This window comes from Uranotaenia lowii, chromosome 3, assembly GCF_029784155.1.
Source record: "Uranotaenia lowii strain MFRU-FL chromosome 3, ASM2978415v1, whole genome shotgun sequence".
Lineage (NCBI taxonomy): Eukaryota > Metazoa > Arthropoda > Insecta > Diptera > Culicidae > Uranotaenia > Uranotaenia lowii.
In genome coordinates, this window is record NC_073693.1 from 72,544,675 (window position 1) to 72,561,303 (window position 16,629).

The 16,629-nt window shown below is 36.5% G+C and overlaps 1 protein-coding gene across 7 annotated transcripts in view; it reads left to right on the forward strand.

The window, feature by feature from the left end:
* LOC129755424 (cAMP-dependent protein kinase type II regulatory subunit) overlaps positions 1–16,275 on the forward strand; it is a 304,331-nt gene extending 288,056 nt beyond the window's left edge. For 4 of the 7 annotated variants that reach the window (XM_055751913.1, XM_055751914.1, XM_055751916.1 and 1 more), the window contains exons 8-10: positions 1,298–1,373; positions 4,377–4,559; positions 5,076–5,417. In XM_055751913.1, coding sequence (XP_055607888.1) covers positions 1,298–1,373; positions 4,377–4,559; positions 5,076–5,284 — 468 coding nt within the window. In that variant the 3' untranslated portion in view covers positions 5,285–5,417. Of the gene's footprint in view, positions 1–1,297; positions 1,374–4,376; positions 4,560–5,075; positions 5,441–12,436 lie in introns of those variants that run through there. The other 3 variants (XM_055751920.1, XM_055751919.1, XM_055751917.1) reach the window with 2 other exon arrangements.
* The last annotated feature ends 354 nt before the right edge of the window (positions 16,276–16,629 follow it).

The window sequence follows — 16,629 nt, forward strand, 5'->3', positions numbered from 1 at the left end:
GCCGTCACTGGAGATATCTATGTAAGCTTTATTTGGCCCTTATCATCCAAAAAAAATAAACAGTCATAGCTTTGTGAAACTTAATTTGATCCAAAACAGTTTTTCAGCCGGAAAACTCTTGGAAAGCATTTCTATGTGATGTGATTGTTTCCTGAAGATTAATGAAATGCTACAGAGGTTACATTAATTACAAATAAACCCACTTATATAAAAAAGATATTTAAATCAGTTAACTTTTCGAAAAAAAATTCTTATACAAAATTGTATATCATGAGCATAAACTAGCCAAATGATCTGAAACTTTAGGCGTGGTTGTGTCCATTTTCAAGTTTTAAATTGAGATTCATTATGTAAAAATCGATCGACTTCCCAGTGAGTCCTAAACAATTGTTTTATAAAATCGCATCTTCTTGATAGGGGTAAAGAGGGCAAAACAGATCACGTTCTCTAATGTTTTCATCTGTTTAAAGCCACTTAAAAATTAAGCATTAAATACCTTTCCGTTCATTCTATGGGATTTGAAAGACATAAAATTTTATGTTGGTAGGAGATATAAAAAATAGGCTCAACACTGGGCAAATTAGGTTAAATAACACTCCACTCAAATGGCTTCGGGTAAATTAAGAGGTTTGAGGGTTTGAGTTTCTGAGAAAACTTCACGTGTGATAAATGCTATTCCAGAAACTCAAACCGGCGACTTTGTGTTTTTTTGAGGCCCAATTGAAATTAGAAAGTGTATTGGACGGCTTATATGGAAGACCCCCCCCCCCCCCTCTCTCATAAGGGGACGTCTAAAAATTAGATTGTATTTGAACTAGAAGTTCTCATAATAAGCTTCCGTAACAAATATCAGCCTATTCGACCTCATGGTGACTGATTTTTAAAATGTGCAACCATTGGAAAAAATCGGACAACATTATGCCCGACACAAAATTTGCCTGTGCAACTATTGGGCACAGATAAGCTGTTTTAAATGATTTTTTTTAATTTTTATGTCACTTTTTTCAAACACTTGAACTTTTGGATCTTGTTGATCAATCCTGTATGAGTGCATCCACAAAAAAAATCGAGTGAATTTGGTTGAAATGACTAAAATACAGCATAAACACCAAAATCATGTGCTTAGCTGTGCAACGATTGGCAAATCACCCTAGTTTCAACAACATCAAAGCTAGTTTTCTGTTCGTAAATTGATCGTACAGATTGCGATTTACTGATATCGCCTAAATTTATGCAATCAAAACCGGTCGATGTGCAACAAATTAATTTTTTTTTTTCAATACTATTTCAATTCTAGAACTACGAGCGTATGAACCTGGCTGATGCTCTTATACCTCAAACATACTCAAAGGGCGAGAGGATCATCAGACAAGGTAAGTTTTATTTATAAAGGGAAAAGAGTTTTAATTCTGCTTTCTAAAAGCGGATTCAAATAAGCTCAAAAATCTCTAATTAAATTACTACGCCATACTACCTACATATGATTAACATTAAAAGCATCCATCTTCTGTCGATGGAAATAGCATTTCTTTTCTGAGGATCGCTTTTGTATTTTATTTTTATCATACAAACTAACGATAAAAAAGAAAACCCAGATCCTCAGAAAAGTATTGTGTAGTTCGCGAGCCCACGCAAATCAAATTATGGTGCTTTCAATTCTCCCGACGAATGGCAAACAGCGCTGCATAGTTTTGTAACGAATGCATTCAATCAGTCCTACAATAAATTTAATTGGAAAATTGATGAATCCGAAAGATACTCACGCCTACCAATCGATGCATTTATAATGATGCATAGCATCCGCGATTTTTGCTTTTTTTTGTGGAATATGCTACCAGCTAATTTGAGTCATATTTCTGAGCTTTGTTCTGTTATACCTTCGTACACTAAGGTTCTATTAAATTTTTGTATCTTTGTTTTACGTTCATAGAAGTCTAATACTGGTTTTAAAAATATGAAACATGCCACATTCCTCTTAACAGACAAAATAATCGAGAAATATTGAAAAAAAAAAGTGATCAATCTTACCCCGTTTTACGGTATGTTGAATCAACGAATACGTTGTGTTGATACGAATGCACCAAAGCCGCTGGCTAGTGGTTAGAGTTCAAGTCATCTACGCTAAAGTTCAAGAGATCAAATCCCGTTCATGGCGTACATAGTACACTTTCTGTGGTCTGGTGTTTTTAGCATTTTTAAGATACTAGCCAACATAACTTCGAAAAGTGTACGCTTAAAGTTAAGGAAAGAATATCTCTTCAAAGAAACATGAAGTTTCACTGAGATCCTGTATATGTGTGATCGTTTTTTAATGTTTATTCAAGGATGCTGGTATTGTCAGTTCAAATAGTTCTAAAAAGTTGGCAGAATTAAAAGGTAATAACTTAATGATAATAACTTAGAATAAGAAGAGGGTCTTCCAAAGTTGTGGCGGCTCTAAAGCAGGGAAGAGCAACCCGCGGCTCTCGAGACATTTTTGTGCGACCCGCGAAGCTTTTCTCAAATTGAATTTGTTTCTCCACTTTTAGATTGTAATTATCTTAAAAATACTAGTCCATACTGAATTGAAAATAATTTATACCATCGTGGGTTGAAATGAAAAATATTGCTTTCAATATATATCCCTTAATATTGAAGATTTTTTATATCTTGTACTTTATAGGTTAAACTTCAGAAATATGTAGTTTTAATTCAAAAATTATCGAAAGTTTTGTATAGAATTGACATATAAACAACACCACATAAATATCAACCGTAGTTTAGTTATTGCACAATAAACCACTTTTTATTTGAATTTTTGGTTAACTTGTTCATTTTGGTAGTATATTTACTGTAACAACGTTAGACCGCTGCAAAAAAATGACTTTTTGCTCCCATATGTTTTTCCGATGCCTTTTTGACCACCAAGCATCAGTGTAAAATTTGAGATGATTTGGATGGTTCCTGAGTTAGCGCAACGCGTTTCAATTTTGTATGGAAATTTGTATGGAAGAAGACATTTTTGCTCATTAAATCATCCAGAAAATTTAAATAATCTTAAAAAGAAGTTGGTCTTTAATTTTTTGTTTTGACTATTCTTTCTGCTAACACGACCACAGCTAAACATTTCATGAAAAAAATTATAACCATTTCAAAATAAAAAAAATCTGGATCCATTTAGAAGTATTTAAAAACGGCAGACTTTGCTTGCTACAGCTTTTAAAATTTCATGAAATATTGTTGTAAAAGTTATATAAATCTTCTTTACCTCATCCTACGGTTACACAGCTTTCACATAAGCAGTCAAAAACGCTAAAATTTAAAAAAAATATTTTTGTAAATTTATTTTTCGGCATATCGGTGAAAAGTAGTTATGAAATTGATAAAGATGGATAGAGAAGTGAGAAGAAAATTTACAGATGTTGAAAAGAGCGAAAGAGCATTTTTGCGAGGAAACTTTTTAACGTACACCATACTTTACCCTGCAACATTTCATTATTTAGGAGAAGTAGTACCGGGATAGAGGTGGCACTACCTTAACCTATACAATGAAATCTGGTTGGTCCGAAGCCTACATGTGGTGAACACGTATACTGCCCGTCCGGAGTAGAATTTTTTTTTAGAATAACGAAATGAATTAAGAAATTATAGTTTTGGCCCAACACTGTTGGGTCAACTCATAAGCTTTGTATATTATTTGGTCAATTTAGATAGGTGGCCCACGATTCCCCACCATTTTCCAAAATCCAAAAAAATATTTCTTTTTTCTAAACAGTCAGCATTTAAGGAAAATAACTTATTATAAATTTGAAAAAATAACCCAGTGATACGTTGGAAATGTTGAAAACCATACCATTTTTTTTTTTTCATTTTATCTTTTATAGTAAAGATGTTATGGAACATAAAAAAAAGTGGACTATGATTCCCACTCTCCAATGATAATAAAAGTTGGCTGAATTAGAATGAATAAACAGAACCCGAGAATAAGTAGCGGGTCTTACAAATTTGTGAAGGCTCTAGAGATACATACAGAACACCCGGACGAGAACTTTCTGCAAGAGCTGTCAGCAAGTTGGAAGAAAAGGGACAGCGCAACTGCAACTGCCTCGGTACATTATCGGGAAAAGTTGGTTGAAGAACTTTCTATACTTTTGACTATGAGTACCAATATCAAGATTGTATTTACCTATTGGGCTACTTCAAACTGAGATTCTTTGTTTTTCTTTCCATTTCCTACTAAATCTATTTTCAAGGCACACACTTCGACATCTTTTAAGATCAACGGCGTATTTTAACAAAAATAAAGCACAAAACTGCCAGAAACTTGATTGTTGTAATCCAGAATATTCAAAGGTCTTAATAGAAAATTCCAATAAAAATATGCTCTTTCTTCACAGGTGACGCCGCCGACGGTATGTACTTCATCGAGGACGGCAAGGTGTCGATCCGCATCCAGCAGGACGCTGGTGAGGTCGAGATCTCGAACCTCGAGAAGGGCGGTTACTTTGGCGAGCTGGCCCTGGTCACCCACCGTCCCCGTGCCGCTTCCGCTTACGCCGTAGACAACGTCAAGGTTGCATGTGAGTATTTTTTTTTTTCGTTGGGAAACCTAAAAGTTCAGTGTATCTGCTGCCAAAAACACCAGACACGCATCCTTAGCTCTCACCAATCGGCAATTGCTTCTAGTTGTACTAGAGTTGTGTTTGTGTTGTTTTAAAATCTCTTTAGTACATTAGGTTAGATTTTTACGAAGAAAAACTAACCCTAGTTTGTCTAGTGTAGCTGATCAAAACAACCCCTATTGAACCTGTGGCGCTTGATTTCCTATCTATGGACCGACTCTGTTCTATAATGTTCTAATCTATTTCCGTTTTTTAATTTTCTTTCTTGATTTCCTACTCTTTTTACGTTACTCACTTGCATGCACTTCTGTTCATTCAACTTAACCTCAAATATACTACCTGCTAACCCATGCTAACCTCAAACATCAACAACAACAACAACCTCTCATGAAACGGTTTGTATACTCTATCTTCTGTTCTAATTTTGTGTTTTGAATGTACTAAAAATAAAAATATTGAAAAAAAATCAACCAGTCCTCGAAACGGGCTGTTTCGAGCGACTGCTCGGTAAGATGGCCGATGTCATGCTGCGGGGTATGAAACACTATCGCTACGTGGACGAATCCGTGTGGCGGATGGTGCTGGAAGCCTGCCGAGAGGATGATCCCACTTCCGGAGATGGGGGGCCGCCGGGAGGGACTGTTATCACATCCGCATCTGCCGCCAATATGATCGCCCTCTGATGGTGGTTATTGAGTTAGTTGGAAAATGTTGCGTACACACACAGCTATCGTTGAATAATGTAAGGTCGTATAAGAGAAGGGTAGTGAATTTTTGTCTGAATCTGTAATGTCTAACTGGTTTTTAACCTCCACGTGCAATCGAATGTGTCGTTCTCTTGATGTGACGTACTGAACTTTAATTCGAATATTATTCTATCAGAAGCTTAACGAATTTATTTCTACTATTTAAATTTATTTTAATTTTAAAAATAAATTATCTCTCACGAAAACTGTTTTTGCTACTTAAACTATTATTACGAAAATTACCTTTAAATACCAGTTTTTTGGTTCTGACGAATTATCTGAGAAATGAAAATAACAATTGATTTGTAAAACTATTAGGTATATACATATTTACTTGAATTATTTGATAAATTTAAAATGCTTTCTAATTAAAATATTACACAAGCCTAGTCTTTTACTTGCCAGATTAATGTTATGAAATTTGCTGTGGCAATTGTGCGTCATAATACTTGCCCATCAAAAACTGCTTTCTTTAAATCCGCGCCCGATCTGTAGTGCATGATTTCACATTTCACAGGTAGAAATCTACTGCTGCCGGTCTCGGTGGTTATTTTTATTTTTTATTCGGAATCGGGATGTACAACTTATCGCGAACCATGGTGCTCGCAAATACCCATCTCCAAGCTGGTGGGCAAACCTTATTATAATTTGCAATGTTTTACGTAATGGCATTTTGTTTTCTTCCGATTAAGGGTTCTTTCTATCAGCAAAACGATTTGGAAGATGTTTTACTTCCTGTCACAACATCAATGACTCTAGTTCTTCAACGAACCTATTTGGGCTTTAAGAGTCTCTGGAGCCACCATTAAATTGTGTTAGTAAGAGTTAGTAAGCGAAGGTGCAGAAATGACCTTGGCCTTGAAGCACAAATCTTTTTTTTTTTCATCCCTTTCTTTTTCTATTAATTAAAAACGTAGTAATTAGGCGTCATAATTATTTACAGAATCTTTTTCGTTCATTGAGAATGAACTACTGATCCCAAGTATCATTGTTTAAAATTTTTCAAAATTGATGGCCTCGGTCAATCACGGAGTAGCAACCAATTTGCGATATGGAATTCGTTCTACTGAGCCACACTTACAGTGTCGGACAATAGAATAGGACCGCTCTAATGCAAAATATTCAAAACACCTTTAAACTGCCAATTCAAATTTAATGATATGCGACACCTAGCGGCAAGCACTTATTGTAGTATGCCAACACGTTTGTTGCAATCAAAGCAACCCGTTTGTTCTTCTCGACCACAAAGCTGTCAGAGGGTGAAAAAAGTCGCGTGATAAAATAAGACCAGCTCATCGGTTCGGCTGTTCCGGCATTTTCAGCGCTCTAGATTTGAAGAAAAGGTTTTGTTTTCGGTGTTGTTTGTCCATTTTCGTGTCCTGGTAAGTATTTCCCATAAAATTAATCATGTAAATCATGAAAACAAACAAAAAATAAAGATTTCCTTCCTCCTACTGTTTTTCAGCGAAAAAGCGATGGGTCGGGCACAGCACTGCACGGAGGTCCAGCGAGCGATCATCCGGAATCTGTACAAGGCTGGCAAAAACCAACGCGAGACTACTTAGGAAGGTTCAAAACTTTCGTTTTCAACGCGCTTCATAACACCGGCAAACGGGAACTGATCGGCCGCCCCCGCAAAACGACGCCGAAGGACGATTCGGCGATCAAGCGGGCCTCGCAAAAGGACCCTTTCAAAGCGTCCAAGCAGATCAGAGACGAGCTGAACTTATCTGTGAGTTCCCGGACGGTTCAGCGACGGTTGGCGGAGAAGGGACTAGGAGGAAAAAGTCCCCGGAAAGTGCCGATACTGACGCCGAAGCACTAGAAGGCGCGTCTGAAGTATGCGAAGGACCACTTCGATTGGGTCGGTCCGGAAAAGGAGAAACTGTGGAGAAATGTGCTGTGGTCGGATGTGACCAAAGTGAACCTCATCGGCTCGGACGGAAAGAGTTGGGTCCATCGCCCACTCGGCTGCGCGTATATGCCTCAGTATACAAATAAAACATTCAAACATGGAGGAGGTAGCATCATGGTGTGGGGGTGCTTTTCTTGGTACGGGGTGGGTCCCTTGTACTGGATCGACCGGATTATGGACCAGCATCTCTACGCCCAGATACTTTGGGAAGTAATGCTGCCACACGCCGAGTGGGAGATGCCCCTAGAGTGGCAGTTCCAGCAGGACAACGACCCCAAACATACCGCTAAAACGGTTAAAAAGTGGTTCCAGGATAATAAGGTAGACGTGATGGAGTGGTCAGCACAGTCCCCTGATCTCAATCCCATAGAGAACCTATGGGAAATAGTCAAACGTAAGGTGTACATTAGAGTGCCCCAAATGACCCGACTTTTGAAAAAGTTATGCGCTGCAGGCTAAAATTGATCCTAGACCTAGTACAAGATCTCATGCCAAATTTGGGCCAGATCGGATCACGGGAAGGGGTCGCTCAACGAGCCTGAAGTTTGTATGGGATTTTGAGACATTTTGTTCGGGAGAAACATGAAAAACCAGTTTTTCATCAATAACTTTGGTTATTGAGTTAAGACAAAAAAGTTATTAGGCTTCCAAAATGAGCTAACTTTTTTAAGGATGGTATTCATCACTGCTAATGAGGCGTCAATAAGTTCGACCGCCCCGACTCATTTACAGTGATGAATACCATCCTTAAAAAAGTTAGCTCATTTTGGAAGCCTAATAACTTTTTTGTCTTAACTCTTATCGATATGCAGTCTTCGGATGAAATGTTTTTCATAATTTAGGCTTTAAGAAAACCCGTTTTTGAAAGAAATCGGCCGACGGGAACCAAAGTTATTGATGAAAAACTGGTTTTTCATGTTTCTCCCGAACAAAATGTCTCAAAATCCCATACAAACTTCAGGCTCGTTGAGCGACCCCTTCCCGTGATCCGATCTGGCCCAAATTTGGCATGAGATCTTGTACTAGGTCTAGGATCAATTTTAGCCTGCAGCGCATAACAGTTCACAGGTTTTGAATTTCCCATACAAATTTGGGGCAGTCTAGTGTACATCGAAAAATCAAAAAACAAGCAGCAGCTGTGGGAGACAATCCAGGCGGTGTGGTACGCTATCCCGGTGAGAACGTGCCAAAAGCTGGTGGAGTCGATGCCGAACCGGGTGCGAGAAGTGATGCGTAATTTTTTTTTTTTACCATGAATTCTGAAGCGGTCCTATTTTGTGTCGCGTTATTTTAGTCAGTAAGTATGCTTAAAACGCATTTTTAAATAAAGGACAATTGTTTTAACTACGGAGGATTTTAATTTCTTCGAAGAATGGAATTTACAATTTGTAAATGGTTTGAGGCACTTAAATGGAAATTTTTTTCTCAAAGTTTTGTCACTTTCTGTTTTGGATTGAGCTGTGATCCTATTCTATTGTCCGACACTGTAGAACTACGCTTTACACAATTACAAGTTATTATAATAAATCAATCGAAATTTATTTCACAACACAAACTTGTTTAGCATTGAAAAGTATTTTGAATATAATGATTTAAAGTGGATGTGAACAGTCAATCAAGCTAAGCTAAGTCTCTGGAGCCACCATTGACAAGGAACCTCAGAGCTTCCACGACCAAGTTAAAAATTTCGATTTCGGAAAAGTCGAGAAATGCGGGAAAAAAGTCGAGATTTAAAATCCATCGGGAAAATGCGGGAAAAAGTCAGGAATTCCTCCAAGAAATCGGTAATTTTTGGCTCAGCTGCTCAATTCATATTTTTCAATGCCTTCAATGCGCCAGGATAGCTAAAAAAGTGAAACTAACACTCAACCCATGTTCTAAAAAAATTGGAAACTTCGAGCAACTCGAAAATGATAAAATTGTAGACTTCAGTTCAGGACCAGTTGGTTACCGAGAAATAGGTTTTAGAAATACAAGATTTTTCCGAATCAATTTCTTTGCGGTCTTCAATATGTCAACTCCGTTTAACTTGGATCTATTTTAATGTTTAAGTAACAGAATGTTTTAGCAGAAATTTCAAACATCTACATTTACAATCAAGCACATTTACTGAATTCTTTTTTTTTAAACGATCTTATTTTACACGGTTTTATTTTAAACGATTTTCTCGAAAAAAGACGGTTTTAGAACTTGTCAAAACAGAATCTAGACATTCCCGCTTTTTTTTTTCAAACCTCTTCAAACCTCTTGGGTGGTAAATTGATTCGGAAGTAGCTTTCTGACAGAAACATGGGCCGGAATGGCCACTTAGAGACTCTGCAGAAGTTACGGAACAACCGTGGCTTAAAACCCAAAATAAATCAATCCAAATAACAATCTTTGAGCTCCCTATTTCACTCAAATCACCTCAGAATGGTCGACTGGGTTGGAAATGATCTATTTACAGTCCAAGTTGGCCACTTTACTCGAAATGAGCGATGAATTTTGCCCGGTTGTTTTGAAATTTTTTTTAATGATTTGTTTTTTTTTTTTTTGCACGTACCAAACAATCGTTTAAAAAAAGAGTCTAGTGTAAATAGTGAAACGGTTTAGACCTAAACTTTAAATGAAGAAACGTCCAATAAATGCCTAGCATTCTCGCATGTTTGGGGGATTATCTTTTAATTTTTAGTTACAATTTTTTACGAATATTTTGTTGAATTCCGATCATTTGTCCTCTGGTAAATATTTAAAAACTCAGAAATATTTTTAGGTGAAATATCAAGGACAAAGAAATGAAAATTTTGGTGCCATTGTGGTTGATTAAATTGTTTAATTTAATCCACATCATGAAAAATATTTCCTTGAGAAGTCTAGAGTTTTGAAAGGTTTATAAAATACGTTCCAACGATGTTTTTGAAATAAACAAAACACATGATTGCACATAAGTTTCAAAAATCACTTTCTTTGTGGCAAGTTTTTACTGCTTCGAGGCTGTGTTCAATCATTTAATATGCCATTTAATGAAAATAAGCTTTACTATAAGACACATTTTTATCATATTCCTTAGAGAAAAAAATGAGCTTCAATTACTGATTTGCTCTGATATTATCACTGCTTACAAAAATTTTCATAAATTACCCCAACAAACATTGTCTATTTTCTCTTTTTGGTTTGGTTTTTTTTAAATTTTCTTACTGATCGAAAAAAAATGTTTTTCTTGTTGACGAGATATGGAAAAATGTGCAGGATAAGAACCGGTCAGAAGTTTTGAAATTGAAATCTTAAATATGCTCGGATATTAAGGTTTAGTTTAAACATTTTAATTGAATTCCTTATTAAAGGTAGAAAACCGATTAATAAAGCTTCTGTAACTATTTTTCTGTTTTTGAAAATCGGGAAGTTTGTGAGGCCATGCGGGAAAAATACGGGAAAAGAAAAATTGAAATTGAGTGGCCACCCTGTAAGAAGAAGGAACAAGACAACCATGCAGAAAGGAACCTTAATATAGAACTCATATAGAACATTTCAAATGTCAACCTGTCCTGTCGGTTGCTGAAACCTAAACATTTGATCAATACCAGAGCACAATTACGCCCAGTGCAACCCCAATAAGAATAGGGTGGTCGGAAAGTGACAAAAGCAGCCTGAAGAGCATAATCTCAAGCGCGCCAAGACCCCAAATACGGGGTCTTTTGTCGGGAGCCGATAAGCTACTCGTGCCCGAAACCACCTGTTGCGTGAGTTGGAGCCACTTTTTGAGTCGGGAAATGATGCCGTGCTTCTGTCAGATTTGGTTGATTGTTCGATCGCCTGCTGCCAGTGGTGCTCAACTACTGTTCGGTTATCTGATGACGTGGTGGTGGTCGCTAAAAGAAAAGTAATAACGAGAAAAATCAAGTAAATGCTATATAGAGCTTGTAATAGAAGGAGGAGAAAGGAGAAGAGGCAGTAGAGCGAAGAAAGAAGAGGAGGTGTGAGTCAGAAGAAGGCGATGAATTAGAGTACAGGAAGAAAGAGATTTCAGCATGCGATAGAAAAGAGAGTGCAAGTGACATGCAATAAAATGAAAAAAAATTGTTATAAGCAACATATTTTAATCTCGTTTTGTTTTGTGGCGTTAGTTATGAATTTTTTAGTGATTTGTGTCTCTCCCCCATGCTAGCCGGGAGTGGAAGCTAAAGAACTTCAACATTGTCTGAAAACTCTATGTGACCCCATGAACTGCGGTGAATCCATGCACCCATGGTGGATAACCTACATACATACAAAACGAAGCCTTCTAGACCTCGAGGTTTAAGAAATTCAAAAATGACTCCAAATCGACTCAGTTTACTGAGCGGCCCAACTGTCAGAAAGTTTGCTGTTAGGGACTCTCTGGAGCCACCGCTTAAAAGAAACTTCAACTTTTGACGTAGCAGATGTTTAACGAAAAGATACTTTTTTTTCTTTTTCTAGGACTTTAACTCTCTCGAGTTATTCTTCCTCAAACAAAAAGATACGGAAAAGTGTTCCTTTAAGCACCTCTCGAGTTAAATGTGTCTAAATCCGTTTAGGACAATGTAATACTGATTGAATTATAAGGCATGGACGAGTGTACACGGCATGAGTGTAGTACACGAGATAAAATTCGTGCTTTTTATTATTGAAACTTGGAACCTAAGCTTTAATCTTATTCTTAAAGTGTGTAGAGGTAGATTTAATAAAGCAGATTTCCACTGCTCTGGCCTCGTTCGACTCTCTCACACAACATAATTTTGTTTTGGGACATTAAGCGGCGTAAAGACTCCGTTTAAGCGCAGGCCACTCTCTGGAGCCACCACTGACAAGAAACTTCAGCACCTTAGATCATTTTACTCTCAGCTCCTTCGATATTTTGAGAAATCTCGTTTGACGAATGATAACTTGTTTATTTGAAGAGGCACCAATTGAACGGTGTCTAACAAAGTTGTTAAACAGGATTTTTTTTAAAGGTGAGTTCTTTTTCGCTTTTGTTTGAAACAAACAACACATACCAAAGGTAAGTTTGCACAATTTCACTAGTAGAAATATAGCAGTTGTACTAACGATTACCGATTGGCTTAAGTAATGTCTCTAAATTTTAAACTAGCATTCGAAGCTTTTAAAACATTACTTACAAACAAAAAAAAAATAACCGATCGTTTTTTTTCCCATATTTTCTTCCCCGATCGCAGTCCTCGACGTGGACGCCTTCGAGCGGCTGTTAGGACCCTGCATGAACCTCATGAAGCGCAACATCGGCGATTACGAGTCCCAGCTAGTCAAGATCTTCGGTAGCAAGACCAACATCAGCGACATCCGATAAGCGAGCGGCCCACCTAAGATAGCACCTCCCTCCTTCCCCAAACCGAAATCCACAAGTACCTCACCAACGACGTTTATACATCAGAAGAAAAAAAATTAATGAAATCATCACAAGCATTATAACATCATCAACAACAACAACACTTGAGTATGTTTCTGGCTGAGCCAGACAAAAGTGGCAGTTCTGGCGTGCTTTCACAGGGTTGATACCATTTTGGAACGAGTCAGCAGCTGGAATTAAAGGTTATTGAGTCACGTTTTTGCGACGGCACACAGTTACAGGGGAGCAAAGAATCCGGTCCGGATCCGGTAACGGTACGTCTCCGCGTCTCCGAGGGTTTATAATTATTTAACATCACAAAAACAGCAACGGCAACAGCAGCGTAGGCCTTCGGCGTCGTTTTGGCGCTCCGATCAACCGGAACTGCGATCACTGGGGTTGTACAACTTCCGGTCGGTGCGGTGCCTTCCCCGGGAAATCGACGGCTCAATAACACTTTGAATCTTCAGTGGATCCGACAACTTCATCACACCCCCAAAAGTCGGCAAAAAATCACCATCACCTGAAAAAAAAAAACAATTGATACTTGGATCAAACGGATTAGGACATCACACATATGGACGGAAAACGGAACGGGAAAACGGAATAATCGCGCAGGTTAGGCAAACTTCGGAAATACACACATTAGTCAGCCATCGTGAGTTTTTTTCTTTGATTTTGAAATGTAATTCATATTAGTCTTATGCTAGTAGTTTAGAAAAATAAAAATGGGATAAAATCGGAGAAGGTAGCGACAGATCAGAATCAGATTTTTAACAAAAAATGCGAGAAAATGTCATTTATATATCAGCAACAGCAACAAAAAAATGGTTTGTAGGAGAAATTGTACGAAAACATATAAATAAAAATTGAAAAAAAATATTTGCACTAATACAATATTATATCGCTGGCAAACCAAAAGCATCGGAAACTTGAGAACAGATCCTGGAAAACGATGAAGACGAACACACACAGGCAGAAAAGATCAAGCCGTGAAATGATAGTTTTCCATTAAAAGACGAAGAAAAAAGTATATCTATTTAACTAATTTAATAATAGCATGAGATGTCCGAAGACGGAGAGAAAGATAAATGTTGAAGAGATATTACAAAAGCTAAATGAAAATAACGTTTTTTTAATCCTGACCGTTTTGTAATCGGAAGAAATGATGTATCAGAAAAAAAAAAGTTGAGGAGTATATGCAAAGAAAAGACACTAAATGATGATGAGTAGTGACATCAATATCAGCAACCAAATTAAGTGATTATTAACAAAAAAAAATTGATGGTTTGAAAAACTTTTGAGCTCGAAACAACAACAAAAAATATGAATTGATGCAAAACAAATCACTTTCGGAAAGTATTCAAATAAAGCAAATGCAAATATCGATAAATATAGTAAAAAAAATCAAACAAAAAAAACATTTAAAAAAAACCGAAAACAAAGTAATAACAAATTTTTTAACTTATTTCTGTTATTTATTTAAAACACTTGAAATGCAAAATATCGATAGAGAAATTGCAAAACAAAAAAAAAACTTAACTAGCGCAACAGCAGTAAAGATTTAAGATACCTTAAAGCAGTGTTTAACATAAAGTAAATTAATATCATTCTATAAGATAAATATTATATATATGAGAAAAAACCTATAAAATAATGATCAGCAGAGATTTAGATTAAGGAAAGATTAAGCAGAGTATATAATATATATATTTAACAAAGTATAGAAATCAGCCGTAAGGACAAAATGATGAAGAACTGAAGAAGAGAAAAGGGCAACTTCACTTCACCCTCTGATTGATTTGAAAAAAAAAACAAAAAAAATCTTCAGAGAATGAGGTGAAATGTTTGCGACACAAACAAACACACATACTGCGAAACAAAACAAAACAAAAAGAAAACTGATAAATTCATAAGACTATGCGATAATGCAACAAGGATGCAGCCTAAAAGCTGTCAATGTGTGGAAAAATGGAGAAAGGGAAAAAAAAACTGAGTTATGAAGACGGAGAAGTTACGACGAGGAAGAGATGTATAAAAGAAACTTTATTTTGAGAAAAATACTGCACAAAACTAGAATCTTAGAAAAGAACGGGAAGAAACAAGAAGTTAAATCAAACGTCAGAAATGAAGAGATTGAGAGAGTAAATCATTGACCAACTTTGGATGGTCACACGAATGAAATGACCAGCTTATGATGGTAATACGAATGAAATTGGAAGAAGCAGGATTGTGGAATTCGGACTGAGGATTAAGTTATTCAAATCGAAAGTAACACTAGATAAAGAGAGAGCTATTGAAAACTAGTCAAGCTTAGGAACAACAGTGCAAACCAAATTTGCTTTGCTCATCACGATCATCATCATCAATGCTGAAAAGGTAACGAGAGCCATTGTTGATTGAGCGTCCTTGTTAAGTTGAAGGTTTCGCCAAGTTTTTTGGAGCGAATCTCACTGAACCCTTTATTTAGCTCAAAATCCCAGTTTGAAGAGACGAGGGAAAATTCAACAAAAACTTGCAACGTTAAAATAGAAACAACTAAACAAAAAAAACGGTTTCACTACTGAACAACTTGGAATAGTAAGATCTCAAAATCTCTTTTTCAATTCAACTAGGATCATTTTTTTTCTTAATATTTCAAAAGTTTTAACAGAATCCGATAGACACGAAATACGATTTAAAATTACTCTTTGATTGTGTTGATTCAGTAAAGCAGATCTTGCTTGTTCCTGTATTATTTATCTTAGTCTTTTCAACATTTCAAAAAATTTCCCACTGATTAACTTTCAAAAATGCATTGGAAGTCGATTTTTTTCGTTAAAAAAATCATTGCAATTTTTCGATTCGGCTATAGCGCCTGAAAGTATACTCAATCGAATACACTGTCAACAGAAAATGGTCATCAGTTACTCAAATCAACCCAATTACAAAGTTCAAACTTTTCTGCGTTGTTTTTCATGTCATATCCATTGGTTATTTCGTTTGGAAAATTAAAACAAAAACTTTTCGACATCCGACTTCTGTTTAGTCATCTTTATTTGAAAACACTGAAAAAAAACCTCTAAAATAAAGTCTGTGAATGAAAAACATGCAAGGTGGGAGAAAAATTCAAGACGGAGCTAGCTACTACACTGAAATAAAACAATCTATAAAAACTCTTCGCTAAAGCATCCAACAGCCACAGGTGAAGAACTATTTCTGACCGTCTTTCTAGCGCAACCAAAGTTGTAGATGATTTTTTGTACTTTTTGAGAGATATATACCATATGAGCTTACACAAGAGTATTTTACCCCTGGTAAGACGACAATATACACAAAAATCGGAAACGGAAACTAAAAAATACAACACTGTCCAAACTGTGGAAATCTATCGGAGAAAACCTTTCTTAAACTAATCTTTACCGAATTCGAGTCCTGAGTTACTTGCGCTCTTTACTATTACCTACACTTTTCTTCCCTAGTTCGCTTTTAATTTTCTCTCATTAGCCTCATTTTGAGATAAAAAAAAACATCAATTCGTCGTGACTCATTTATTCCGACCCCTACTGTTACGATTGAAACAAATATTTGATTCTTGTGCGGAGGAAAATGCTGGACATTTTCGTTTAACGTTATATTGGCAAAACAAAGGAAACCAGAGATGGTAACTGATTTTTTTTTTAGCTTAAAGCGACTGACAAACTAAAGAGACCTACTCAACACTTACGAAGAACATTTATAGTACGTACAATGAGACAGCAAAAAATACAACAACGGACTCTGATTTCTACGTATCCAGCAATAATGAAAAAACACTCGAGAGCTTAATCAACTGAAACATTTTTCAACAATACAGTACATAGGCAAGCAACAGAAGCACTGATGGCGAAATTTTGGAGAAATAAAAAAAAATATCATCATTAGGAAAAGTAAAGGCAAACCCATCATTTTACATCCCTTTCGGGCGGATGCGCCGCAAAATTGCGTACCGCATTAGGAATCAAAAATATCAACGCATAATGCTCGCCTTGCAAAATTTTTGAT